This window comes from Cryphonectria parasitica, assembly GCF_011745365.1.
Source record: "Cryphonectria parasitica EP155 unplaced genomic scaffold M406scaffold_2, whole genome shotgun sequence".
Taxonomy (NCBI): Eukaryota; Fungi; Ascomycota; class Sordariomycetes; order Diaporthales; family Cryphonectriaceae; genus Cryphonectria; species Cryphonectria parasitica.
The window spans coordinates 2561020-2587211 of NW_024468910.1; the positions used below are offsets into that span (position 1 = coordinate 2561020).

Below are 26192 nucleotides of genomic sequence, written 5' to 3' on the forward strand. Positions count from 1 at the left end.
GGCCTTGCGCTTCTTGGACGCGGCGTCGGCCGTGCCATTGACTCCCGGCGCGGCCTTTGTCGCGGCGCGGGCGCGTTTTGACTTGGGAGGCATCTCGGGTTGATTGATGTATAGCTCACAAGTCAGAAGAAGACGAGGCGGAAATGAGAGTGAGAAGTGTCAATAAAGGGGGATAGAGTTTTGGGCGGCGTGTTGATGTGGTGTTTTGCTTGTGTGTGGAAAGTTGTAGTGGAGAGATGGAACAGAAACAGCAGAGTCAATCAGTCAGTGGTATGAGAAGAAAGCTCGGAGCTTAAAAAAAATAAAACATAAAAACCCTGACCTCCTGAAAGAATGCTACAGGGGTTCCTTGCATGATGACGGTGGCCAGTGCTGATGTACTATGTACCTGACAGCTTCCCCTATCATTGGCTGCAGGCTCAGGAGAAAGTGGGGAGGGCCAAAGAAAGATGAACATTACTGACGATAGACAATGGACAATAGACAGTAATTGATTTACTTAGAAGTAGACAGTAGATAATAGAAATGTGTGGAAAAGTCTAGATAGCAACAGGATAGAATATATTATTATCTATTTATCTTAGACCTCATCAATCTTGCTTATCAATAGCTCTATGACTCGAGATACTATGAGCCCGTGTAAAATTTACTATGGACCACTACTGTCTGACCCCCCCTCGCCGGACACCCGTACCCGCCGGACACCTAATTTTCGACAGCGCCATACAAATATCAATATCCTCACATACATACACTTCCCTCAATATTGAAGCTATTTAGATAGTGTTTTGATAGATAGATAGTCCTTTAGATGACGAATCTATTGATATAATTATATTTGTAGTCAGACGCCTTATGACGCAATTGTGGTGATGTCGGAAGCTAATGTCTGTTCCTTCCTGTCTTGATAACTGTGATCTTTTTCCTTCAACACTCTTCTACCTCAAGCCAGCCACGATGCCTTCTCACGCCTGGAATGAGGAGAATATGGCTGATGCCCTCTTCGATATCATAGATAACCATTTATCTTTGCGGAAATCAGCCAAGAAACACGGAATCCCCTCCCAAACGCTATCAGATCGGCTGCATGGAGGGTCTTCAATCCAAGAGGTAAAACAACCTCAACAACGCCTTTCTACGACCGAGGAAGAGAATATATCGAGATGGATCATCAAGCAGGAAAGCCTAGGATATGCTCCATCAGCTTCTGCTGTTCGTGGCGTTGTAGCAGCCCTCCTCAAGCAGAAGGGAGATCTGAAGGCTCTTGGCTGCAAATGGATAGAGGGCTTCAAGAAGAGAAATCCTCAAATTCGCTATAAAATAGGCACTCGCCAGGAAGCCACCAGATACGATGCCTTCACCCCGAAAGCTGTCAACTAGTATTTCGACATTCGCGAGAAGGAATATGGGTGGATCGAGCCACAGCTTACAGTGAATGTGGATGAGGGTGGCATTATGACTGGATATAGTGAATTTCTATGGAATCCTTATCTCAGAGCCTCTAAACTGATGCTTTTGCTAGGCCTGAACTCGCTGGTCTTTGGTTCTTCTGAAAAAAAGAAGGCATTCCTCAAAAGTAGCCAGGACAGAAGCTGGGTTACCCTCATTGAAAGCTGTACAGCCACAGGCCAGCTTCTCGATCCAGGAATCATCTTCAAGAGCAAAGATCTTCAAAAACAGTGGTTTTCTGAAGATATGGAGCAGTCTGTGCCAACCTGGCGTGTGATCACAAGTCAAAACGGCTGGATAAGCAATGAAATCGCAGTGGCGTGGCTTGAGGATGTTTTTCTTCCTCAGATGAACATCCTCCGTGAGAATAATATATCTCGGGCTATTCTCCTCATCCTAGATAGCCATAATAGCCATACTTCAGTAAGTTAAGCCTTGTGAAGCTCAAGGTAGTGAATCTCGAGGATAATGTGCTGATATAAACCAGCCAGAGTTTATAGCTTCTTGCTACTTAAGTAACATTTTCCTTTGCTTTCTCCCTGCATACACCTCCCACGGCCTCCAGCCACTAGATAACGGCATATTTGCTGTATTGAAAGCAGCCTATCGGAAAGAACTTCAAAAGTTGCAAGATCTCGCAGACTCAGCCCCTGTTAACAAGATCAACTTTCTATGGTGTCTCATTACAGCCAGAGCAGCAATTACTCCTAGAGTAGTAAAAGGAGGATGGAGATATAGTGGCAACTATCCAATCAATCGCCATAAAGCCTTATCTTATGAGGAAATCCAGGAGGACAAGCAGAAACGAGGAGCAGACGAGTTGGAGAAGGATGAGGAGTATGAGCCTATTTCCCATGGGTTTATCACTGCTATAGGCTGAGATCGAAGCTACAACGAACGCAGCAAGCTGAGGAGGATTGCAAATCACCTTGAAGACCTTCAGGCTGAGGTTATCTTGCTCCGACAGCAAAATGCTTCCCTCAAGGCCCAGAACGAGGCCATCTCGAAGACCCGGAAGCGCAAGAAGATCCCCAATCCCAACAAGCGCTTTATGACTATCTAGAGGCACTTGCGGCTGGAGAAGAGGCCAATATAGCCCAGGAAGAGGAGGATTTGCCTGTTGAGGATGTTGTGGAGGTTCAAGACGAGGTTGACGAGGAGGACTCTGAGGACGATAATGCAGACATTCTACGTGAGGATTCACCACCAATTCGCACATCTTCTGGGCGGGCTAGCCGTATGCCAAATAGATATTTGGAATGAGGAAGTTTAGGTTATTTCGATGATATATTTATTATTATTATACGATTTGAATTGAATTACTTCTGTGTGTTTGAGTATATAGCTTTTGTGTGGGGCATTTCGCATTTTAGTGTCCGGCGGGTACGGTGTCCGGCGAGGGGGGGTCAGACAGTACTTTTCTCTCGGCCACAACAACCCAGATGTCTCTCTACATTTGCCATAGAAGAATCACACATGCGTACAGATCATTTTAGTATATTTCATTCGAGAAATGAAGCACAATGTATGATTCATTGCAACCAGTCAACTTTTCATCTGGAAATCAGGGCCTCGTCAGATCTTCGTCATTGGCAAGACACTGGCCATATGTAGCAATGCTTTGCTATTCATATACTTCCATGCTGAGGCATACCTCTTCCTTATCATTAGAATGTATGCTCTCTAGTTTTTTCCCTTTCTTTTCCTCAACCCCCCCCCCCCCCAATCCTCCTGTCCTGTCCTAATTGTGTCCTGAGTCTCACCGGATGACTAGTACTCCAATGATACTCTAATCTTGTGAATATATGCTTGCACTGTATCGTTGTCGCTCTTTTGATGGAATATGTGGTAGAGGCAAATGGCTGTGAGTCTCCAACCCCAAGAGGTCATTCTTGGTGGCATGAGTTTGTTGAATCAAGTCCCTGCCAAAAACTGATTGATCCAGATATTCGTTCTGGGAAGCCACATACGCCAGAGGAGTGTCGGGTGTTGATGGCTTCCCCCTATCGTTTGCATTATCGCTCCATACCGTCGAGTCTGCGTGGTCTGTGATGTTCGTATTATTTTCACTGGGATCTCGCACTTCCACACCTGGTGTCTTGGACATTGACTGCCTGGAAGCTCCACGTGAATCCAGGCTGCCAGCAGATGAGAGAGTCGATACCGTTCCCTTGGAATCTTTCAAGGCATCCAGCTTCTTAACAGGCATGATTGTCCTCATTGTGTTTACAGAATGTCTTTCGGAGACGTTCTGCTCGCCCAGGCACCGCTCTGGATCCAGGCTCTCCTCCTCTTTATAGATCTGCTGAGAACCTCGGCCAGACCTTTGTTGGTCAAAATGCAGTAGATTCTTTCTGTTCCAGAGGTTGTATGCAAGAAGGCTGACGCATACTACGGCCAAAAAAGACCCGTAGATGATGGCGCCAACCCCAAAGAATAAAGGCCAGCTGAGTGTCATTTCACTGTTCGCAGCTGAGTCTCAAACAAATATCGTGGTCGAATACCGATAATCGCGTAGTTAAGGTAGCCTGTTGTCGCATGCGAAGTTGGAGGTCCGATGCCTGGCTAAGGGCTTCGTTATGCTTGTTATGAATACCGTCAGTATAATCTTCATGTCTCACCAACGTACCAAGGTTACGTATCATCTGATCTGGCTGTCACATCACCAGTGGCATCACAAGTGGTCATTTCTACTCACTCAATACACGACGCCATTGGAATTCGTGACTCATTATTACATCCACAGTGATAACATCCACTAGGACTCATTGCAAATCCACTGTCACTTTGGTGAATATGTGATCACAGGAATCTCGAATGGTTTTTTGCTTGCTCTGAGATGCCTTCTTTGTACAGAGTCCTCAGTCATGAACTAATCTGGAGCTGCCCTGTTTAATCAAACATGTCAGGAGCATCTACTTCTGAGGGGTTCCAAGATGATAGAAGACATGTTTGCAATTTAGACCTCTATTGTCTTACTCCACGCTACTCATATACTCTATGACCAGATACTTTTCGGTCTAGGAAGTCTGACAACAAGATCCTGTTGCTAGTCAGCGTTCCAGTGACCAGCGCCGTCTCTGAGAGGAAGTTGATGACGAAGAGACCCTCGGATTCGCGGTCCTGTATGCATATAATAGAATGTCTTGACAGAGGAGCCTCCTGTGTGAACTAATTGCCCTCATATGGTCTCTATCGATATAGAGAAGAGTCACCCGACGAATTAATTATTGTAAATACCAATTCGACGCCCAGCGGAGGCCAAATATTTTTACAAAATGAACAAAAATAGAAACCTTCGATGGCGACGGTAGATACTGATGTCTTCATTGCTATTGGTAAGAATACCTGCCGAGTTGGTCTTGACAGCACCATCAAAACACAAGCCTTATTTCAGATCAAGTCCATGTCGAGACCAGCACGGGTATCAGAACTCGGAGCTCGTGCCCTGATGTCGACCAGACGGTCCTGGCGCCTAACATCATCAAGTTCTTTCCATCATCTCCGATCCTCATCCTACCTCCCCGCCCCTCGTAGCGCGCTTGACCACCACTAAGTACACCATTACCCCGAGGCCATTGATGTCGTTATCGTCACGAGGTGGTAGAAGGACTGAGTCCTACGCGTATAAAGATCGGGGTTGGAGGGGGGGGGGGAGACAGGTGATACCTCTTTCGGCTCTCGCTGCCATGACATGGCGCAGGGACTTGCAAATCTTCACGAGGTATCTATAGCCGAGTGAGGTTCCACCCACCACAAAGAGGGAGCATTCATAATGATGAAGGAGTATCCCAGGCCGCTCTCATGAACCGGAGGGCCCGGTTGTGATAGTGGCGGCCGGCTGGCTACCCCGAGCGTGGGGTGGAATGTGTTCTAAATTATGCAAACTAATACTACGACTTCACCTCTCTATGCAGTCATCAAAATCATCAATGTCAACTTCCTATGGTGACGTTAGCTCTAGACACGTGTAGCCATGGAGGTGGTCACCAGAGTGGGCCGCGATGTAGAATCCCATCGTCCTGGTCCGTGGTCACAAGCAAAGAGAAGAACAAGTCGGCCCCGGAGGCTCGGACAAGGACGGGCTAGACGTTTCTCATGCACATTTGGCTGGTTAACGTAAAGGGTGTGACGTACACTGGGGTCTGACATGAGCCCGACGATCGCCAGCTGGCTGAGGAGGATCATGAAAATGAATTATGACAACTCTGATTGGCTGTCTTGAAGGAAAGGTTCCCTAATGATTTAGCTCGCGTCAGTCAAGAGACCGAAGGGATTCATGGAGGGTGTGAAGAACCTGGGGCAGCGGGACAACATCTAAAAACATCAAGGGCAAGCGAGGCTGAATAGCTTCCGGAGTTAAGTCGGTATCTCAATTCGAGAATCGTGAGAATGTCTATCAGAGCGAGCAATCATTATATTGCGAACTGAGTAATCCATCATACGGTTATTCTGGTACGTACCTGCAGTAGCAGGTGGGTTGTCAAGGCTTGAGAGCTCATAGCAAGACTTAAAGATTGCATATGTGCCAAGGCTGACCAGTCACACCGGTCGAGCTCTTGCATAGAATACGTTTGCCTTCATTCCGAGATATTCGAGGCAAAACATGTAGTGATAGCTGCTATAGCTCACGGTGAAGACATTGTCGACAAGATTGACACAATCGAGTACAATTATGAGCTCTTAGCCCCTAGACGTACGTCAGATGACCCGACTTTACGCCTATAGGATGCCACCAATGGCTTGGAATCCTTGCCAAATAGTTCTCTGCAAGCATTGTATTTGTCGTGCGGAGAACTCTTGGCGATCTGGACTTGCAGCTCCATGAGATCCGGGGAAGCCTTCTCTGAACCATACAAGGGTCATCAAGTCATCCATGGTGGATGTTGACAACTGTCTTGCGCTAGCCATAATTTGTTAACCATTCGTTGTTGATCATCTACATTCAAGGACTTCGTCACGTCTTCTTCTCCTCCATGCAATTCACTACCTTCTTATGCCATACGTAACCTCCCCCCCCCCCCTCCCTGTTATGCCAAGGCCGGAGCATGCACTGTCAGCTTCCGCGGTCAGCAACGCAGAAGGTCGAAAAAGAGAGTAAGCTTGTGGGTGTGGATATGCATCACGAAGCGAACTCGTCTGGGGTGCAGCAGATGCCAAGGCCGATGAGGAATCGTAGTGTCTGCAACGCCTTCTCGCGTGCTGGGGATGGATGTTGTATACATTGCTTCCTGGGGGCTGACGCTCACGGCTCTCACCAATCACAGCCTTGTGACTGGGAGAAGAATAAACGGAAGGGGTCAGAGACGAAATCCAGCTTGCCCGTTTGTGCAAAGGTAGGAATTGACGAGATTGTTGAGGCAACTGGCGCCAACGTTGTCTTTCTGAATACGGTACCCAGTAGAGAGACAAGGTGCATTTTTCTACAGACGCATATAGGATCTTGGGAAACTATAAGTAGAGAGCACATGCCCTCAGAGAAAGTGTTCAGAGTCTTTAACCACTACCAACTTGGGAGCCATCCAGATCAGAAAATTCCATAAAACCAACAAGTTTCAACATTTTGATACACAAGATGCAATTCAAAGTCATCTTTGCTTTGCTGGCCGCCTGCACCGCGGTGGCCGCGGTTCCTGTTGAGAAGTCGACCCGCGGTAAGTATCTCAATCCTACCATTGCTGGTGCGTTCTGGCACCAGTTTGACTGACCGCACATTATGTCTCAGACCTCACCTTGGCTGGAGCCGTCACTGGTCGCAACCTTGACATGGTTCGTCGTCAGGATGATGATGATGATGGGGATGATGACGATGGCGATGGCGATGACGATGGCGATGGTGATGACGGTGATGATGGAGATGACGACTAAATTCGAGAACATTTTGACGCAGTGGCGGATCGTCTTGGTAGTGTACAATATAGTCTACCCTCAATGAAACACTTTCTGCCCTGACTTTCTCTATGAACTTTCGTAATACATACTCATATGTTGTATTAGCATTTGTAAAGGTTACAAATGACATCTTTACCACACAGACTGATGACCGATGCATGAGTAAGAACAATGTGTAATAATATCTGAATTGAGAAAGCAACTTTTGATCTGCTAGCCAGACAGAAAGAGCCAGAGAAACTGGAGACGTAGCGCATTGGTCCTGCTGGCACTTCATAACTGCATAGGTCGTAAGGGGGACGGAAGAAGAATGTATCTTATCACAAAAATCATATGCAACATGTATGTCCTCACCCACGCAACGCTGACGGCATCTGCACAAGAGGCCATACAAGCGAACCTCTTAGGAGTCAATGCCAAGAAGTCAGATGCAGCTGAGCATCCACTTTTGGTGTCCTAATAGCGACGCCTGCAGCAATGTCACCCTTGACAGCAGAGCTGCAAGAGCACACATGAGGTTATCACTATCACACCGGTATTAAGCCATTCGCGCATCGTGGCTGTATTCGGCAGCAACGGCTTACGTATCGTCCTTTGAAGAGGTGCAAGATTTTCTTGGCATATGTCTTGGCAATACGAGCAAGGCTGCAAGTCATTGCCCAATCATGTTCGACTTGTAGTCACCCGGACACAATTCGGCATCCTCCACCACTAGAAGACCGGTCTATTCTTGAACATAATGACGACTATCTCGAAGAGGAAGTACGGCCCGTGTCCCCATTATGCAAAATTCCAACTTCCCCATGGAAAAGTGGCTTGCATTATTCTTATCACTAACAAATGGTGTTGAGCCATCTTCACACGCCTGTGAGAGACCAAAAAGAGTAATATGTGATGAAATTCTGCATCCATCTTGTCAGCAACAGGCATAGAGACCCCCCCCCCTACTACTTACTCAATGGACCCAAGGGACATGTACAGAGGCTCGGAGCATTCTCATGGCTTGAGATGGTGGTGTTGAGCGCCTATTCTTTCCTTTCAAAGACCAGAAAGCAATGTGACTACATTTTCATGGGTGGTGGTGTGCGTGGTCAGATCAGACTTGCAGATTCAGTGTGACACTTGAGCCGTGGAGACAGCCAATGCTCATCATTGCTCATCTCAAGCCAAATGCGAGTTTCCGGCGCACTGTCCAGACAGGCATACCGTCTATCCGACATTGTTGGAGTTCATCATCATTCCCTCTTCCCTACTTTCCTCATCTGCAGATGCAGAAGAATTTCGTTTTGATCACCCAGACTGGCTTCACCACTTGGTCACTGGCCATATTTCTCCAGTTTGAGTCTTTGTTTGAACATCTCATAATAGCGCCCAACAGTATGGCCACAGACAAGAAAAGTCGTGGGTCATATCATGACCTTGATTCAAACTCCGACAGTGGGGAGTCTGATGCATTCCTAGTCGGATCACAAAGCCATACACATGATGGCTTCCATTTCTCAGGGGGAATAAAAGCTGGACGGACCCTATTTAGAGGCGCCGTGCTGGGTCTCTCTTGGGCCGTAAACCTCATCCTGCTGGCTTTGTCTCTTGTGCTGTGGTCACAGCTGCAGAGTCTCTCGAGCGATGTAGGATCATACAAATTGGGCTTTGTCCCTGACTTTAGTAAGTCCGCAGTCCGACCAGACATGCCGCCGTATCATGTTACTAAGTGCTTGCAAGAATTCAATGACGGGGTTCCCCTCGAACTAGTCCGCTTCACTGGGAGTCCTCACTTCTACGCGAACGGCACCGCATGGCGAGACCCTGTCGACCCCAATGCGCCATGGCCTGATAACATGCAGCTCTTTGGGGACCCGACCCCGGAAGTCGATGAGAACTGGGAACAGTACATAGGCAAGAGATACTTTTCCATTTCTGAGGAAGAGGCCATCCGGGCTTGGGGGGATAAACGACACGAATATGTTGACCAGAAACGTGGTGGTTATTCTGCTGGGTATGTTTTTGAGGAAGTCCCTCTCATTTTGTATATGCCAGGTGATACGAATGGCTAATAAGACCCGTTTCCATCACATGTCGCAGTCTCGATGTGTTCCACAGCCTTCACTGCATCGTAAGTCGCACACAGCTGCTCCTAATTATGCGGACATTGCCTTTCACAAAAAAAAAAAAAAAAAACTGCTAGTAATTGCTGATCTGCTCGCCAACCTGACAGAACGCCCTGCGGCTGGCCCTTCATCCGGAGTATCATGGCTCTCATCAGCACCACCGTAACCACCTCCCGCACACAGAGCACTGTCTCGACGTGCTCCGCCAGTCCATCCAGTGCTACGGAAGCACCACGCTGATCCCGACCAAGTTCTTCGAGGGACGTCAGCGCAACTACATCGATTCGGACCAGGTCCACGTGTGTCGAAACTTCAACTACCTGCGGGACTTTGTCACGTCACGCGCCAAAGGTCATGACGCTTATGTGGAGCGGGACAAGTCTTTGCTTGACGAGCGTAAGCACGCGATTGTGAAACAGTACTATGCAGACAAGAAGGCGAAGCATAAAGAACATGGTGAGCACAATGCGTGATGAACTCTTGGCTCTCTGAGCGACATGGTACTGGTATGTTCGGAGGTTGAGACGCACTCATTATGATCATGGAAGATTCAGCAGATGGTGTTACATCGTGTGTGAAGGGGAAATTATGTCCGCACGCAACGTTCAACGTTGACAATGTGGATTTCACTTGAAACTTTTCCTATTCTGGTCATCTTGTTTACAAATAGCACGACTTGGTGGCTCGCAGTTATACTGATCTGTTATCGTTATTGCTTCGTGAGCAAGTAATTGGGGCAGGTGAAACTGCTTATACTTCGCAGCGCAAAGCCTCTTGATACTACAGATCTCACAATCACAATCACTAGACATCTCAGGGACTATCGGACAAAGGGGCTAGCGACACTATGTCATTTTAACTTGAAAAATCCAAGAAGTCCTGCCTACTTAGGTCGTTATATGCTTCTTCTGAGTTTGCTGGATCTGGCTACATGGAGTATGACCATGGTCGTAGTAGCAAACCGATAGTATTACCGGAACAGAGGCGCTGATATCGTCCAAGGGCTGAACGACGACCCGAACTCGAATTACTCGGGAGCCACCTCTAGTTGTGAAACAATACCTGGACATATTGAATGTAGTGTTCTACAAGAAACCGCTAGGCTTATTATCAAATACTGCATCGACACGCTTCTCGTTCTGTTCTTCACGCCCAGGGTGATGATGACATGACGATCAGGCCGTGAGACCTTCAGAGACCTCACCATTGTCAACGGCGCAATTTGACGGTGAGCATAGCACGTCAGTGAACTACGCAGGTTCTATTAGTATAGTATTTGACACGAGAATTAAGACAACCCGGCAGCACGAAGCCAGTATCCTATTCAAAACTCAAGTATCGTCATGATCGGTCAATGGTGAGTGCCAAAGCCCTGTTGATTCGTTGCCCGTCCATACTTTTGTCAGCGGGAAATGTCTTCGGCTAATGGTTCCTCTGCTGTCCGTCTCTCAAAGTGGTTGTCATGACTGCGGGCATCACCTGCTATGGCTACGTTCAAGGCCTCGCCACAGCGTTGGACACCCTTCGCGCACAGGCTTACGGCTCCGGCCGGTAGTGACTTGATGGTGTCCAAGTGCAATGCATGGCCTTCTCTGTGACTCCTGCTGATCCCTGTGGCGGTGTTGTGGTGGTGGAGTGCAGGGCTTGTTCTGGAAGCAATGCTCCCCTAGAAGGAGACGGGCTATGAATTCTCCTGTTCGGCACACTAGGGGTCACAGCCCTCAAGGCATGTAAACGATGTGTCGCAGCCCAAGGACTATTCCATTTGCTCACTACAGTCTTACTAGTTTCGACCTCCCTCAATGTCTTGCTGAAATGGTTGATCGTTGGAAGTTCGACAGGGGCTTTGTAGGTACAGGCTCCATGAATGTTTGCATGCAGACCCTCGTACCGGTTCTGCTCACGCTGTACGTTGTATTCATCGTCGGGATGGGTTGCTGAGGTGAACTGAGCTGGCGGGCGCTCACAGACTGGGGGTAGTGTTCGTGGAGACAGCATAGCCTGCTGAACAACTAAGAGGATCATACTGAATTCTGAAGATGTTCAAGGGCCTATATGGAAGCTCGCCTGGCCTGGGGGTCTCACCATTGAGGCACATAGTCTCATCTATGAGATCCTCGCGTTAGTAGCAGCACCGTTTGGAATCACTCACCTATCGGCGCAGAGCATAATGACTGCCATCACAATGATGACGTTCCAGCTGCCGCTAGCCCTTGCGATCGCTGCACCTACAAGTCACGAGTGTCGTTGGAGCTGGGTCTGTGGGCATGGTAACGCTCTCAGCGAAAGTGGTACGGAGAAGTGGCTAAGTCCTCACAGCCCATAATTACCTCTCGGGAGAAAAGAGAAGAAAGATTATCTGGCGCTAACTGAGGACAAACCCCCCTCTCCGAAGGGTTTCGCTGCCTATTGTGTCGTCCTCTTCAACCTGACACTCTGATCATAACGCGCCGGATGAACTGGGCCATGTTCACCTACTATTGTGACTTCATTCGTTTCGTGGTTGACGGTCTGCCGATATGTGGGCCCTTGCATATCTTTGATGCCGCTGCCGAGATGTCATCCAGCCTTCTCATGGGATTTAGAAGGCAGGATATGGGAGGGTATACGAATATCTTCTCGCGTACATGATCGTATTGCCTTTGGCGCTTACGCTGGCCTTTGAGCATAGATGAGTACTTCAGTGGTTGTAGGCTGGCTACACGATAGGGGCTGCCGTGTAAGTGTTCTTAGGAACAGTGTGATTATACCAGCAGATTTCACGTCAACGAGAAACCGAGCTGACGCCATGAATCGATCATTGATGGCGTTCTCGAGCTGGTGTATCTCGTGCGCACAGACTAGGACCAGGCAGCCGTGGAGGCTCAGAAGAGGGATACTGAGGCTCTATTTGGCCTCAGCGCGGGAAAGTGGAAAAACACAGCCTAAAAGAGGTGTGATTGTGGGAGAGATTCATGAGAAGAGAAGAAATGGAGGTCTGGATGCGGCTGAGGAAAAAACAACCCTAACCCTGGTGGGACGGGCCCTTTCGAAAAGACAGGGATAGACGCTGTTCACAACCTGGTGGAGCCAGGGATAAGGTCTCGGCCGGCTCGGAGTCAGGGAGCCCCTGTCGAACCTAGCCCCTTGCCCTCCTCACGTCCCTCCCAATGGCCCCCTCATGTGGAGAATGGGAGATGCAGCCTTCCCTCCCCCATTTCATTTGCATCCAAGGACTCGAGATGACAGATGGTTCGCATGCCAAGGTGACGAGGCACACTTCACACACGCACACAAGAAAAAACATGAGACTGCATAATTCTTCCGTCTGAGCCTGGACGCTGGCATATCCCTGATGTGTACTAACCTACAGATGGTCTGATCCGCGCCACCGCCGGGAAACACTGGGAAAGCAACATCACAATTTGACCCAACACCCAACAAACACAGCACGCATGCGCATCTCAAAGACGCACTATGGGCTGCGGGCCGCGACGCCATGTCTGGAACGGTGGCGCGGCCAATGTCGTTGCGGTGACGACAGGAAAATAAACTTCAGTCAGACAGTGCATGACAGCCGCCGGCCCCATGCATCTGCAGGGCAAAGACAGCCAATGGGTCCGAGGAGAAGAGAGAGAAGACGGGGGCGGCGCGACAGAAGCATAGATTCTCGTTCTCGTTCTCCTGCTCCGTTCCTCATGTAGACGGGTCATGATCAAACATGACTGTCGTTGATCAGGCCATCACGATCCGATCCAGACGAGATGGGAAAACCGACAAGAGAAAAAGCATGCCGACAGGGACAAGTTGCCTTTGGAGACTTTCAACGGGGATCACCGAGAGGGGGGGGCTACTCCTTCTTTTCATTTTCTTTTGACTTCCTTCTCTCCTCCGAGACTCGAAGTCTAAAAGGCCTGGCGGTTCATTTGCAGGACCACGCCGGCTGCAGCAGAAATTCTCCGTCGGCAACACCTCCTCAGGCTGGTGCGGCGTTAGCTGTCGGTGGAATTGACGATGTTGCTTCATCCGCTAGGACCTGAGTGGTCAACAAAATCTCGAGCGACAACCAGATCCTCTGTGATTCCGCCTCGGCTCGGCTGATCAGCAGATCCAGCCAGCAGATCGTTGGACCCTACCCCAGGAGTTTAATCTGGGAGGAGCAGCATTCTGAGGTAACGAGAGCGAGAGCGCCGTGCGTGCAGGCTTGTACATACCTCGGACGACACAAACAAGGGGGACGGAATAGACGCAGCAAGAATGTTTTGAAACATCTGCGGAAGCTGATGACTTTTTAACACTTGAGACGAAACCTGCCTGGACTGCCTGAGCCTCTCTTGTGGGTAGTGGTTGCGCTGACAGCTGACAATGGCCTGTTCAGCCAAGCCCTCGTCCTTTCCAGGTCCTCCTTTGCGCCTCTCTTGCTGCAGGGAGCTGAGTGTGCCCTGCGTGGACTCGACATGCCCCGAAGGGGGCCCCCCTGGGGGGTTTCCACAGCAAAAAAGACTTGGGGAGGGGGGTCCACGATCACAGCCCGCGCCCGGCTGCAAGCAAGCTAGGGTTGTCATTGGCTGAGATCCTGCAGAACGCCATTGTTTCAAAACGTTGCTGATAGCGGTGACCCTTCTGGGGCGCGTTTCAGGTGCAACCCACTCGGCCTCTCAATTCGACGATTCAACCTCTCGACCTCTGGGCACCTTGGAAACACTTTGAGCCACCATGGGGGGAGGGGGGAGGGGAGGGGGAACTGCAATGGTCCTCATGAGATCAGAGACGACCCTGTCTCGTTTCCCATTTTCCCCTCCTTTGGGATCTGCCCCGGCCTGGTGTTCCATCTCCAGTTGTTCCTTTTCTTCTTTCTTCTCCTCTTCGTAGGAACCCTGCCCTAAACTTGGCCATGAACTTCAAACAACAACAAACAATCTCATCCCACGCGGCCACCCTCTCGCCCGCTACTAATTTCTTTTCTCTCCAGCTGGTCTGAATACTCGAGTCCTTTGCGGTCACCGACACTGGCTTCAACATTGCCATTCCTCCCCAGGCTTGAAGGAGTGCGCGCACGGCTTAGACCCCCCTTTTCTCCGGGCGACGGAGGCTCATCATTCATTACTCACTGGCCTGAGCTTTTTCGCTCATTGTTCAAATTTTTTTCTTTCTCTTTCCTTTTCCGACACTCAGCTCGCACGCGCGTGCGCGCCCGGCTCCCAGCGTGTCCTACATTCATATTGTCAACATCTTGTCGTCTGTTTCCCTCGTACTGGCCACCGTGAGCCTTCAACCATAACGATAACCACCCTCTCTCTCCTCTCTCTCTCTCTCTCTCTCTCTCTCTGCGCTTTCGATTGTACAGTACTTTTGGTCGCTGGTGTCAGATGGATCATCAGCCGCGGGACTCGTCACGGGACAGCCTGGCTTTGGCCAGGCAACATGTTCGCGCTCTCACTGATGGCGGTGTGTCACGAGAGGCGTTGCTTCGCGCCTTGTTAGAGCAGGAGGAGGCCAGCAACAGTCTGCCTCCCCTCTCTTCTCAACAGGCGCCTTCACAAGCGCCGCCCCAATCACAGCTGAACAACCGGATACCTCTCTCGCGGTCTATGTCAGTGTCCCAGACAACACGTTCCCAGTCGCATTGGTCGGTTTCCACAAATGGTGAGTGCCTTGCTGCTTTCATCTCATCCAGTGTGGTCTTGTGTGGTCTCAAGTCATGCATGTCATCTGGTGATCCTGGGAAGCATGAAACTAAAAGAAGGTGTCACAGGTCGTGCACATGAAGAAGGCGATCGGCCGGCGAGCTCAGATCAGCTATCTACTGTTACAAGCCTTTCGGGCTCACGAGGTAGCTATCTGTCGACGAATACAGCTGCCACCTCGCTATCGTCACGATCAAGCACTATCACTCAGTTTCCCGGTCCCGAGCTGCAGACCAGTAGACCGACCTCGGGCAGCACAAGAGCTTACTGGTGCACATCGTAAGTTCTCGTCCTGCTCACACGCCGTCGTACCATGTTTCCCGACCTGGTGGCGTTTTCTTTCTCTTTTCTGTTCTAGACCTACGCCGCCGAATGTATCTCCTGACCACCACCCCGTTGCTAGGTGTGATACCGAATTCAAGCGGAAATTTGATTGGAAGAGGCACGAGGACGAGTTTCATGAGCGATACAAGAAATACCCGTGCCCAGACTGCAACCGCGTCTTCTGGGGAGCGAATACCTTCAACCAGCATCACAAAACACGACACAACTGCAAGACATGCCCTCATGCAGATAAGGTCATCAAGTATACGAGAAAGAAGCGCGCATGGGCCTGTGGATTCTGCGCCGCTTTCCTCCCCTCCATGGATCGCTACATTGACCACATTGGCCTTCACTATGAATCCGGGAGGACGAGGGCTCACTGGTACCACTCCAATGTCATCTACGGACTGCTGCACCAACCTGGCGTGAACTCAGCATGGAGAGATATTATCGGCTCGAGGTTCAGCCACATCCCCAAGGACCAACAACCTCGATATGGATGGGATCCGAAGACGACTGGGCGGAAGCAAGGCTTCTTGGAGAATGAGACAGCTGGCAATCTGCAGGATCTACTCGAGTTCTTCAACCCTACCAAGGACGACCCGATCAAGGTAGCACGCCTGGCGTTTGACTTTGCCGAGCTGACTGCTGCCAACCAAGCCGCAGGCAGATCGAGTCTAGACGTGCCCGACAAGACCGCGCCTCCTCCGCCGCCCCCGGCCCCAAAACGAGAAAAGTCATCTGCGTCCTCGTCCTCAAGGAAGAAGCCCCACGGGGGCATCCACAGAGACCTGACGCCTCAGGAACTTGCGCTACCCCCACCTACCATCAAGGAGCGACCCATAACACAGTGGCCCGCCCTTCGACCTGCCGACATACCAGAACTTCCCACCAGCTCAGACGCCATGCCTCGACATGACGAACCTGATGTTACAATGGCTGACTTTGACGCTTCCGCTGTCCCGCAACCCCTGTTCGCCAGCACCTTGTCACCACCGCCTCAACCGCAGTACCACGCACAATCTACGCCTGGTATTGCCATCTCCCGATCTTCCGATCAGCCTACATTCTTGGCACCACCAACCCCGCTGCCCCAGACTCCAATCACGCCTTTTCCCGGTGGTGCCATGCCCCGCGATACCGTCGTCGATCTGCTCTCGAATTACATGTCTCAAGACCAGCTCCAGGGCGTGGGGAGGAACTCGGCCGCGCAGCAGCAGCAGCAGCAGCAACAACAACAACAACAACAACAACAACAGCATATGCCGCAAGGTCTCAACCAGCACCCGCCGCCCTTTGGCTCGTACGAGGACTGGAATTCCATTTGTAGTACCATGGTCGAGGATGTCACCTCGCCACGCCACGGGCCACCACTACCCCTCGCACCGCACGAGCGACAGCAGCAGGCAGTCAGGCGGTCTGATTTCTGGACCCCAGCAGGCGACGGACCCGAGACGATATACATGGAAGACGTGCAGGCGTGTGATCTGGCAAGCCTGTCGGGGGCCTCGTCGCTCCACGAGCAGGGCGGCGCCGGACGCAGGTCGGACGTCTGGGCCTCTTCTGGTGCGGTGGACTATGAGGGCATGGGGTATGACGAGGAGATCGCCGCAGGGCCTCCACCGAGCGCCGGTTGGCTGTAGGGCATGTGTAGATGTAAGAGGGGGCGTGGGGCGAGGTAGAGCCCCGAGGAGACCTCGACGCGGCGGTGCCAGCGTGGGGCTCGCTCTGTTGTTGTTCTTAATGGTAATAAAGTGTTGATACATTGCGGATACCCCAAACTTTCTGTCATCGTACCTGGTCAAGTCTTGCCCGTGTTGCTGTTACAGAAGTGGTTGTATATTAGTAGATTCGTGTCGTTGCCCGAATTTCCCAAATCTTGTATATATTTATCTACAGACTATGATGATTTTATATCTTGGTTTCATTGCCCTTGTCCTCTGTGAAGCTTGGTGCCTAGTCCAGATTTGTCACTGGCGACCTGAGACCTGCCTTGACATAATAACAGAAAGCAGATCAGCAAATTATATTCCGCACAGCCTCGATTTCTTGGGTAGAAGGGGGCCTTCCTATTTCTCGTTGGTCCAACTGTGAGAAGCATTGAATCATGTTCTCCTGCGCAACTTGTCTCATGAAACTTTTCAGGAAAGGACCAAAGTGTGATATCACTGTACTGTCTACGAATATAAATTAAAAACTTGGTGGTGTGGCTACAACCATCGGACTCTGCTGCTCCATGCATGATATTGTCGCTGATGAACACTAGCACTCAGCACCCCAGGCTGAATCGAAATTCCAACAGAGATCAGTACCCAAGCTGGAATCACGATAAATAAGAAGCTCTTAATTGCAAATACTCAACCCAAACATGACTTCTTCATGTGCAATGAAAACCTGGGAAGTAAAATCAAGCAGGCCTCCCCACTGGGCCGAACATTCGTATGCTATTTAGCATTGGAGCTCTAGAGGAAATGAAAAGAAGATAAATGAAAGAAAGAGTAAAGAACCATCAGACAGTAAAGTGGTCCACATCAACCCAGTCGCTTAGTTCTCAAGAGGCACCAATAGATCCATGCTCTGATGATCCAAAATGGCAGCACAGTGGCGCTGAGACATGACATCCACAACTTCCTTGGACTGCATCATCGGTCCAGCCAGAGCCCATGCAAACCCATGCATCTGATGTGCCCGGTATTCCTGTTACAGACAGAGCGTCAGCCAGAGCAATATATTTAGCAAATTTGGAAGGCAATTGACTACTCACATCCCAAACCTGGTCCACCTCCAACCCGGGCCCTCCAACACGGAACAACTCCTCCAGGTAATAACCAAACAGCTCCCTCTCATGCCTCCTCCGGTCCTCGACTGCCAGTGCTCCCGTAATGAAATAAGCCACGTCATGTGCAGCCGAGTTGACATGGACACACTGCCAGTCCAGGAAGCCAGGCTGACCCTTGGCGTCGATGAAGGTGTTGCCGACCTGCGTGTCGCCGTGCACCAGGCACTCCATCTTCCAACCCTCAGCGTCATCCCACAGCGCGTGGAAGCACCTGACGATCCTTTCCCTATTGTCCCAGAACACTTCGCTGACAGGAGGCCGCACGGCGGAGTCAGAGAACCGCAGCTTCCAGTGCGAGGGGCTCATCATGCCCTCGATCACCCCCCGCATACCTGACCAGGAGCGATCCCAGGGAATGCCCGCGCCTCTTGTCTTCTTCTCGCCCCAGGTCGCCGCGTGCAAGGCTGCGAGCTGGGCCAGAGCCTCGCGCACCTGGTCAGCGGACCAAGGCTGCAGCGGGTTGCCAAAGGTGAAGCCCGCTGCTGCAACGTCCTGGAGGATGAAGATGCCTTGGCCCTTGCCGCTGGGCCTGTCGATACCTTGCCAGTACGAGGGGATAAGGCGCAGGCCGGGGATGCGGGGCCCGATCTGGTGGTAGAATAGGGCTTCGAGGCGGTAGACATTGAAGAGCATAGGGAGTGACTGGAGAATCTCGGGGTTGAAACCTCCCTTGACGCAGAGGTTAGTAGGGAAGGAGTGCCTAGAGGCATTAGGGTATGACAATTTGATCAGAATCTTGCTGCCGGAGCCGTGGATGATTTCTTTGACTTCAAATGAGATAATGGGGACCCCGAGGACTTTGGACAGCCATTCCAAGGTGACCTCGTCGACCGTCAGAGGCAGCTGCTCGCCGGCCTCTAGAGGGGTTGGAGGATCATTCTTAGCTTGTGGGACACAGAAGGCAGCCGAGACCCTCTGCACCAAAGTTTTGCAGATCTCGCCAAAGTCAACCATGATGATCAAAAGGGGGTGGTCCGAAAGTGGTTGGACGTCAGGCGTGTTGTGAGGTTGTATAGTATAGGAAGTAGTACTTGGATGATTGAACACTTTCAGCCCTCACGAGCCAATATCAAAACCAAGATGATAGAAAGGAAAGACAAGTATGAGAGGTGACAAATGGTCTCAGGTATACCAGCAGTGCTTTCGGATCGAAGAGAAAGAAGCGTTGCAAATGCTGAAAGATCTAACATTGGTTGAGTGATCCACGTAGCGAAGTTTTGAATATTTGTGTGTTTCTCTGTAATATATATCCAACAGAAAGAACGGCATCCTGCTTCGGTCCTTTTGGCCGCAAGAGAAAAAGGGTGGTTGCATGGAAACATAAGCCATCCTACGCTAGACACGGCACACTGGTGCGCCTCAAGCGCCGCAACGATAACAGCACGCATATTTGAAACCCAATATTGCCCACCGGTCTCAAGAAAATGGCGGTCTACCTATGATCCTAGCCACCAATGGCATTCAAGCTGCGGAATCGTCGAAGAACTGTTGCGCAGTGGTCCTTTGGGGGGGGGGGGGGGCAGGGTGTGTGTGTGTGTGTGTGTGTGTGTGTGCGCGCGCGCAAGCCCGTGGCCAACTTTGGCCCACCTCTCTTCTTATGCCGGCCAAATCTCAGAATCTTGTTCATGCATACTGGGAAGAGGGAGGGGGGCCTGGCTCGTATTGATCACTCTACGTATGGTGTATTCAGGCGATGGATGGGTGTGGGACCTCTTACTGCAGATGATGAGAATCAAATCTCCCAGGATCAAGCTGAGGACCGGGGCGCGAAATAGAGACAAAGACAGAAAACATTTCGAAACGGTCACAGGGTTCTTGCTGGTGTCAATATCAGTCGATTTTCCCTGTCCAGTCTTCCAAGTTGGGGTTGACCATGCGTGAGTGAGTCGCTGCTGAAGTGATAGCTCAATATTTAGGCACCCAATCACCAACAAGACTTGTTAATAATCAGATGGAGACATGCGCATGGGAGCTCGCAATTACGGATCGTTCAACGGCCGTGCTTTTGAGGGCTCACAAAGTGGGAGGAAAGCTGAGTTCAAACACATGACAGTGGATATGGCTGCTGTGAGGCTTTTGCAACGGCTACCATGGGCCACGGCAACGAGCACTCGTTGGGGCTCTGTCGACCTATCACCTCGGTAGATTCTATAGATCTTGGGCTCACTACTGCCCGGACACGGGAGAAGACGAGGTCTGTGCTGTTGAAGAGCTGATGTTCTGAGTCGATTGGCATGGCTGCAGGAGTTATTGATGGTAATGATGATGAGAAACATATGACTGGCGGTGCGCAATGATAGACGGTACGAATGGGAAGATGGAAGAGTTAAAAACGGCCATGGCTCTCGCCACTACTTACTCGCTCGAAAATAACACCCAGCTACCCAGCTGCACACATTACAATTGTCTTTTCACAACTCTCTGTGCCATCGTCTCAGTGCTTTTTGACAGAAAGAAGAACATGCCTGAAGTTGGGTTGGTGGCAGCTCCAGTGGGCGAGACTTCAGATTTCTCCAGCATTTCAGATCTCCAGGTCACCATTTTGATTGTATTTCTTCTTACTTCTAGCATTGCTACTTTGACACTCATCCTGCGGCTGTACACTGGAGCATTTCTGGTCCGGACTCTGAAGTTTGATGCGTGTAAGTCACAAAGCATTTTCTCTCAAGCCCTCCCCCTTCCTCAGGGACGGAAGGGTTAGGAAAATATGACCATGTTGGGGTGCAAAAGAGAAAGAAGAAAATAAGGAAGAAGGAAAGCTCAGATGAAAGGGATCTAACTCATAAACTTCATTCTACAGTCTTTCTCTTCTCAGCATGGGCTGTGTACCTCTCCTCCTTTATCACCATGGTCAGAGTGATGCCGTGCGGCTTTGGCAAACACGCCTGGAACATAACAGAGAGCGGGTACCAGTGCTACAAGAGTGTTAGTTTTCTGCTCACTTTCCTCTTTATTCGATCCATAGTCTGGATCTCCAGGGTTCGATTGAAGTGAAAAGAAGCCCCTGCTCACTGGTGAAACAATATCACAGGTGCTTCTCTTCCTCGGTGTATCCTATTTCTTCCCGCCAGCCCTCGTGAAGCTCTCTGTCGTCATCCTCTACCTCCGAATCGACCCTTCACGCTTCTTCCGGATCGTGCTATACTTCATCGCTTTATCATGCACTGCCTACACCATTGCCTTCACCGTCATACTCTCGGGCCCCTGCAACCCACTCGAACAGAACAGCAGCGTTTGCCTCAACAATGTCGCCCTGGCCCAGGCCATGCTGAACATTACAATGGATAGCGCGCTACTCGTAATGCCCATGGTGACAATTCATAGGCTGAAGATGGAGAGAAGGCAGAAAATGGCCGTGATACTGATTCTGGCCATAGGCTCCGGGTATGTCCACAATGTTCTCTCCCGACGTCACCACAGTGACTCCTTCATTTCCTCCTTCCCCATATCGCTTCTTCTGGCTATGGCTGATAGGGACGCTTTGGTCCTCCAGGACCGTCATAGCATCCTGCATTCGCATTGCCTATATCCGCACTATGGTCAACAACCCGGACGTGCTCTGGACCCAAGGCAGCGCGGCCATCTGGAGCGCTGTGGAAATCAACATTGGTATCCTGTGTAACTGCCTCGCAATGCTCAGACCGTTTGTGCGTCGCCATTTACCGTCGCTCCAGAGCTTTATCGGCATGTCGGACGATGAAGATGATGGGAACACCATCCCAGACATCGAGTATATGGGAAAAGGCGACAGCGGCAGCGGTAGAGATAGAGGTAGAGGCAGTGATAGTGGTAGTCGATCGTGCTGGAAGGGAAAGAAAAGAGCAAGATACCTTCACAGGGAAAGGAGAGGTCGTGATGGGAATGGATCATACGAGCTGCACAGCTTTGGGAGGGACATAGAACTAGGCGACAACGTGGGCCAGGCGAGTGTTCACATCGAGGGAGGGGACAAGGTCAATGGCGGACGGGCTGCGCAGGAGGAAGCGGAGAGGCTGGGAGGTATCCTGGTCACCAAGACCGTGAGTGTGAGCAGGTCAAGGGACAGTGACAGGAGCACGCAAGATATCCTAGTGGGGGCGAGGCTCGACGGCCTCCCTGCTCCCTCGAGCAGGGCCAAAACGAGATACGTAATTTGAGCCCCCCCCCCCCCCCCATCCCTCGGCGGTGAAGAGGGTAAGTTGAACGAAGGACGCACCTAGTGAGACAAGGCTTCTTTAGTCATAGAACGGCAAGCATTGGTGTCCTGGTATTGGTTCTGTGGACCTGTACTGCATCACATGGTGGGGATTGATTTTTGGCAGCATCGGGGTGCAGGAATGGAAGAAACGTACACGAGGGTGCAGCCCAAAATTTGTAAAACAAAGCTGGATTTCTCTGAAAATGAAGATCAACACCCATAGAAGAATGCTTGTGATCAGCTCCAATGCCCAGTGTCAAGATCACTACGAAGCAAAAGCGATGAACCAATGATGCCCTCTCTCTTATTCTGTGTGATATACTTGTTCTGATATAACATCAGTCTTTTGAAGCAAGACAAGGAGGTATAGTGTCAAAATAGGCCTCCCTCAGCGCCTTGGGACGGGTGGCATTTTCACCCGGGAGGGAATAATTCCAACACCTCAGACAGGCCGTCCGCTCTCCAGCAGATCAAAAGCCTCTCTGCTCCACGGCCCCTCGCCCCTGGCCGACTGGAATCCAGGGAACGTCATCTTCTTCTTGGGCCGCTCTGGTTCTTTGGGGGGCTCTATCAATTGTGTTGCCGCAAAATCGGCGGATGAGATGGGAACCAAAGCGGGTGCTTGTGTCGGTGGGAGAATCCGCTGAGGAACTTTACCGGCAGCGTCGGATTTAAGCGCTGCTTTACGGCCGCGACTGGCTGGATTCGCTATTCGAGCAATGGGTGCAGGCTGAGGGCTATCATCTGCTGTGAGATGTAGGTGCGGTCCTGGCGGATGTGGTCGGGATGTGAGCCCGTTGATAGTCCGAGGAAGACCAATAGAAGGCTTTTGTTGCTGGACAGGTCCAGCTGGGTTCGCTAGGACTCGTGAGCTCTCAGCCAAATTCGCCCCTGTAGTGTTTCCAACAGTCGGTTTGTCGACGAGCGTGTTAGCGTCTGACTGGCATGTGGGAACCCTGGTTGGATTCTGTAGCGAATCGTCTTTGGGCGCACAATCCGTAGCAGCCTCAGGCGGGTCCGGTTCCATAATGGCGGCTGGACTTGAGACTGAAGGCGTTGTGGCTTCTGGAACGGTCCGGGCGGTAGACGCCGACAGTTGTGGGAGAAGGGCTGCCGTCGCCTTCTGAATTGTGCAAAGCTCTGTGGTGCCCGTAGTCATGAATGAGCCGATAGTTGCGTTTTTGCTTGTAACATTGGATGCTTGGCTCTGAAGAACGAGACCGGGCTTCTGTGCGGGGGGTGGCATTGTTTGTACAGCCATGACAGGGCTCGCAGGTATTGATGTGGAAGTGATGTCTGCTGCCGCTCCTGAGGTGTCTCGCAAGTATCTGGGATCTATGGCCGGATCTTCCGCTGCGCTCAATGCCTGCTCCCGTATGGTCGGAGCCGCCTCCTTCATCGAAGCATCGGTGGGCCTAATCTGGGGAGGCGACTCCTGCATATCGGTCTTTTGCGGTACCTCGCTGGATCTTCCTGGGCATTTTGCTGGTGTCTCATGTTTCCCGTCAAAGGCAAGACATCGTTCGGGCCGTGATGACCGTGTGGGAGGCTCGTCTGGCGAGGGTGCAGACGAGTGTGAACCCGAACCATCCTCAAAATTGGCTGCTGCGTCTTGCCCAGACATGAGAATACTCGGTATTTCCATGCCATGCTCAGCTAAGATGGGACGCCTGTCCGGTGACTCAACCTGGCCATTCTGAACCCGTCTGCCAGTCGACTCTGCACCGCCAATGGGAGCTGCCACCACGGGAAATCCTGCACCGTCAGAAGTCTGTACAGCAGAGATCTTCTTCGCTTCATCCGTGGTCCTCAATGATCCGTCATAGTGAATAGTGGTCCGTTCCTCTGCGGGCGAAGAAAGAATCCTGAACGGCACCCCAATACCTCTAAGACCGAGGGGCACATTCAGTGCCTCCAGATTGAAACCAATAAGCTCTCTACTCTTGACGTTCTGTTTGATCCTCGTTAGACGTGGCTTGCTCTTCGAGGCCTTCGACTTGTTTTCTTTTCGAACTCTCTTGGAGGGTGGCTCCTCGTCCAAGTCTTCCTGCTCGCTGAGCAGGGAGTTCATCTCAGTTTTTGTGGCGCGGCTGTCACGTTCTATGGGTTGGCCCTCCGCCGACTCCAGGTTGGACCTGTTCCCATGCACCCGAGACTTGCTCCTCGTGGCCCGAGTCGTCGTGTTGGGTCTCGCCGGTTCCTTTCTGGCAGGCTCGTCGTCAACAGTCTCAATGTCACTCTCCTCCGAGGCCCTTTGGACCCTTGCCTTTCGCTTGGGTGCCTTTGTGGATTTCTTTGGCGGTCGTTGATATTCTGAAGTCGAATGTTGGGTATCTGAACTCAGCTCCACAGCCTTGTTGACGTTGGTACCTGTACGTTGCGCAGCCTCGAAGGGTCTATCTTCCTCATCCTCATCATCGACAATGATCTTGCGCCGGGATTTCCGAGCGGCCCTCCCCTTGGCCGTCTTCTTCGTGAGGTTCACCGGTTCCATTGCATCCGGATCATTCAGACTTGAAATTGTAGTCTGATCACGAAGTACATTGGACTCCATCGGCGCACCAGGTGCCAGGCAAGACAAGGTTGTGGAATGCTCTTCGAGAGAAGACGAAGGCATTTGGTAGGGATCGTAAGGTCTCTCTGGCGGTGGTACTCGTGCATCACCCAAGATGGGGGTGGGCCCGTCGTAGTCTGTAGCACGCCCCTTCTCAGTATCCATCTGGCTTTCGACTTCAGTGTCAAGTTTGTCATTGGCAACCTCTTGGACAGAAACTCGAACCTTTGCTGTCTCGGCTTCGTCTTCACTTAATCCACCAGTTCCAGCATCTAAAAGATCCTGGGGTCTAGGAGATGGTGATCGGAACGGATCGTCGTCTTCTCCTAGCTCGATTGAGATTTTGCGCTGGATTGAATCCCCTTGTGACTTTTTAACCCTTTGGGCCTCATGTTCGTCAGTTGGCTGGGATGATCGTGCCTGAGGACGGTCGCGTTGCTCGTGAACAGCCTCTGCAGTCGATCTCTCTGGTGCAGCAGTAGCAGGTGTGGCATGCTCAGGTTGCCTGTGTCCTTTCTGTGGTAGCTCCGACAGCATCAAGAGCCCGCGCTTTTTCCTTGATCTGATTCGAAGTTCTGTGACGTGCTCAGGCGGAGTTTTCTCCATTGAGGCTGGCGCGGACTCCTTAATCTTTTGCACAGAAGAAGAACCATCTGATAGCTTCTGCTTGGTAACGGACCTGGGGTCGAGGTGTTTCGATTGTTCCGGTGCTACAGGATTCTCATCCCTCTTAGGACGACGCTTCTTTTCACTGCCTCGATCTTGTGGTTCATTGGCCATCCCAGTGCTGCGAGGCGAGTCATGATCCGCCAAAGTCGTGTTTGGCCTCAGAGAGGGCTGCTTGCCAGCCTTCGTCGCTCTGGGCGCATACTTCTCCGCCCTTTTTGGGCGAGCAGACTCTTTGCGGGCGAGTTCCGGGGCATCGATTTCCACAATATCATCATTCTCTGAAAGAACTTCTCTTCGCTCGTGTATTTGCCCGATTTGTAGTGGATCGCAGGTCTTTGAGTGGCGAGGACGAGGCCCGTCCTCATTTGCCGCATCTTTGTAGCTGGCCGGGCGGTCGAGTCCCCTCTCAACTGTCCTCTCGCGTTCGACCGGCCGATTGAAATGCGACGATGTTTTCGGCTGCTCCCTAAGGACTGTCTTCGGTGTCGCCACCGCCATCTCGCGCCTGGCCGGC

General features: G+C 51.1%; 5 protein-coding genes across 5 annotated transcripts; 3 read left to right on the forward strand and 2 right to left on the reverse strand.

Moving 5' to 3' along the window:
• Window positions 1–9029: 9029 nt before the first annotated feature.
• M406DRAFT_327065 (uncharacterized protein) lies at window positions 9030–9922 on the forward strand (the record flags this gene model as incomplete). Its single annotated transcript, XM_040920166.1, has 3 exons — window positions 9030–9337; window positions 9424–9454; window positions 9557–9922. The coding sequence occupies 3 exons, from the start codon at window positions 9030–9032 to the stop codon at window positions 9920–9922; spliced, it is 705 nt and encodes a 234-aa protein (XP_040779601.1).
• A 414-nt stretch (window positions 9923–10336) lies between these two features.
• M406DRAFT_71627 (uncharacterized protein) lies at window positions 10337–11474 on the reverse strand (the record flags this gene model as incomplete). The annotated part of the gene is made up of 3 exons (XM_040925484.1): window positions 10337–10511; window positions 10568–10699; window positions 10990–11474. 3 exons carry the CDS (start codon window positions 11472–11474, stop codon window positions 10337–10339), a joined length of 792 nt encoding a protein of 263 aa, XP_040779602.1.
• Window positions 11475–14122: 2648 nt separating this feature from the next.
• M406DRAFT_344731 (uncharacterized protein) lies at window positions 14123–17285 on the forward strand (the record flags this gene model as incomplete). The annotated part of the gene is made up of 5 exons (XM_040922006.1): window positions 14123–15021; window positions 15245–15394; window positions 15519–16064; window positions 16200–16742; window positions 17195–17285. Exons 1-5 carry the CDS (start codon window positions 14798–14800, stop codon window positions 17283–17285), a joined length of 1554 nt encoding a protein of 517 aa, XP_040779603.1. The 5' UTR covers window positions 14123–14797.
• Window positions 17286–17983: 698 nt separating this feature from the next.
• On the reverse strand, window positions 17984–19232 carry M406DRAFT_337038 (uncharacterized protein; the record flags this gene model as incomplete). The annotated part of the gene is made up of 3 exons (XM_040921208.1): window positions 17984–18136; window positions 18204–19133; window positions 19191–19232. 3 exons carry the CDS (start codon window positions 19230–19232, stop codon window positions 17984–17986), a joined length of 1125 nt encoding a protein of 374 aa, XP_040779604.1.
• A 1507-nt stretch (window positions 19233–20739) lies between these two features.
• On the forward strand, window positions 20740–22414 carry M406DRAFT_45043 (uncharacterized protein; the record flags this gene model as incomplete). The annotated part of the gene is made up of 5 exons (XM_040924262.1): window positions 20740–20920; window positions 21079–21203; window positions 21310–21662; window positions 21772–21966; window positions 22066–22414. The coding sequence occupies 5 exons, from the start codon at window positions 20740–20742 to the stop codon at window positions 22412–22414; spliced, it is 1203 nt and encodes a 400-aa protein (XP_040779605.1).
• Between the last annotated feature and the right edge of the window lie 3778 nt (window positions 22415–26192).